Here is a 1,829-nt window from a genome sequence, read left to right on the forward strand (position 1 = left end):
CCCTCCTCCCCTCCCCTTCCCCCCCTCCCTCCCCCCTTCCCTCCCCCCCTCCCTCCTCCCCTCCCTCCCCCCCTCTCTCCTCCCTCCTCCCCTCCCTCCTCCCCTCCCTCCTCCCCTCCCCCTCCCCCCTCCCGTCCGCTCACCCGCATGACACTGATCCTACCCAGCAGCTGCAGCACCTCGAAATCGGCCGAGTCAAAGAAGCCTGGACCAATCTCACGAAGCACACGCTCCTCCAGCTGCTGAGACTGAGGGACACCGGGAAGAGGGGGTGCGAGGTGGAGGAGGAGGAGAAAGCGGTGGGCCCGGGCGGAGCTCCTGGGAGCCCCAGTAGCTTGCGGCCGAGCGCGGGTGGTAGGTGACGGTGGCGGTGGCGGTGGCGCGGGTGATTGAGCGCGGGGTCAGATGCAGAGACGTACGCGGGGCAGGAGGAGGAGAAGGTGGAAATCCTGGGCGTATGGCTGGGCAAGGAATTTGCCCGTACACCATTCCCGGCATAGGATGATGAGGAGGAGGATGATGATGATGAGGAGGAGGAGAGAAAAGACTGGAAAGCGGGAGCCGTTGTCTTCCCGGTCCCCTCCCCAGTTTCCCTGCCGCCGTACTGGGTACATGCACATGTCTACGGCAGTGAAAACCCCCCTTCCCCTGGATAAGTGAAATCGCCCACGTAGCCTTCTGCAAACTTGTGGCTTCCACCAGGGGCTACACACAAGTGAAAGGAGGTTTGAAGAGCTCTGGGCTGAAGGGGTGTGCGTGTACCGCTAGTCGCTAGTTACTTTGTGTATGAGGAGGTCGGGGTAGCGTTGGCAGGCAACGGGCTGGGCTGGGCTAGGTGGGGTCGGGACGGCTGTTTGCTGTGCGGGCCAACAAACACAGCAGCAGTAGCAGCAGTCGCACGACCAAAGATTGAGGACAGGGTTCCAAACGCATGCCGGGGGCCATCAGCTTCGTGATTTTACCACTCGCGCCGTCGCAATCACCGCGGGCGCGCAAGCACGCACACCTGCAGACCGAACACGCCACTTCTTGTCACATCGTCAAAGCCGTCGTAGCTCTTGCGTAGTTCTTCGTCACCGATCGATGCACGGACCTTAGCAGCCTGTTGGCTGAGCATTCGGGCGAGCGCGTCGATGTCGCCCGAACCCGAGGTGTCGTCATCACCGGCAAGACTTCGGACTGGTCGTAAAGCAGGACTACTAATAACGTTAAGCCTCGACTTGTAAGCGAGCCAAGCACGAGCTACCGAAGCGCGAGGCTGGTGCCGCTTGCGTGCGCCCGGGAGGTTTGGAAAGGCATACCGTCCGCGACACCTGGCCCAGACGAGGTGCCGCCCTGGAGCGATGCTAACCGATTTCTTGCCAGCGCGCTGCTCGCAATTCCAGCACAACCGTCTTTTTCTCTTAAACAACAGCAATTTGGTAGGGTTGACGAACGTGAAAGAAACTCGACCCGAACAAAGTCGAGTTTGTCATGTCAACGGTATAGCATTCCTTCAAGCCACAAAGAACACAGTAGTTCAAATAGTAATAATAGTAATGCTCTTATTATAGGAACAAGTATTTGCTCCGTTCTTGTATGTGCGATAGCGACAGCGACGTGCGGCATTCCAGCCTGCAATATGTGAGACAGAAAAGATGATAAATGCCTTATTGCTACTGGTGAACTTTGTAAAAATGAAAGCAAAACTGTCCAATGTCTTTCTGTACGGCGACCCTCAACACCACTGCATGACCTGCCAAGGGCTGCAGACACCTCACTGACACTGACAACCCTCCTAGCCCAGGCCTGTTCTTCTTTCCCATTGGCTCCCATCATCGCAGTGTGCC

At 58.2% G+C, this 1,829-nt stretch overlaps 1 protein-coding gene across 1 annotated transcript in view; it reads right to left on the reverse strand.

The window, feature by feature from the left end:
• The window catches only part of VOLCADRAFT_108731 (uncharacterized protein), a gene marked incomplete at its 5' end in the record, with an annotated part of 5,557 nt that extends 4,440 nt beyond the window's left edge, over positions 1-1,117 (reverse strand). The window contains 2 exons of the mRNA XM_002959687.1: positions 144-248; positions 1,007-1,117. Coding sequence (XP_002959733.1) covers positions 144-248; positions 1,007-1,117 — 216 coding nt within the window. The remainder of the gene's footprint in view (positions 1-143; positions 249-1,006) is intronic.
• Between the last annotated feature and the right edge of the window lie 712 nt (positions 1,118-1,829).

This window comes from Volvox carteri (assembly GCF_000143455.1).
Source record: "Volvox carteri f. nagariensis unplaced genomic scaffold VOLCAscaffold_556, whole genome shotgun sequence".
NCBI lineage: Eukaryota > Viridiplantae > Chlorophyta > Chlorophyceae > Chlamydomonadales > Volvocaceae > Volvox > Volvox carteri.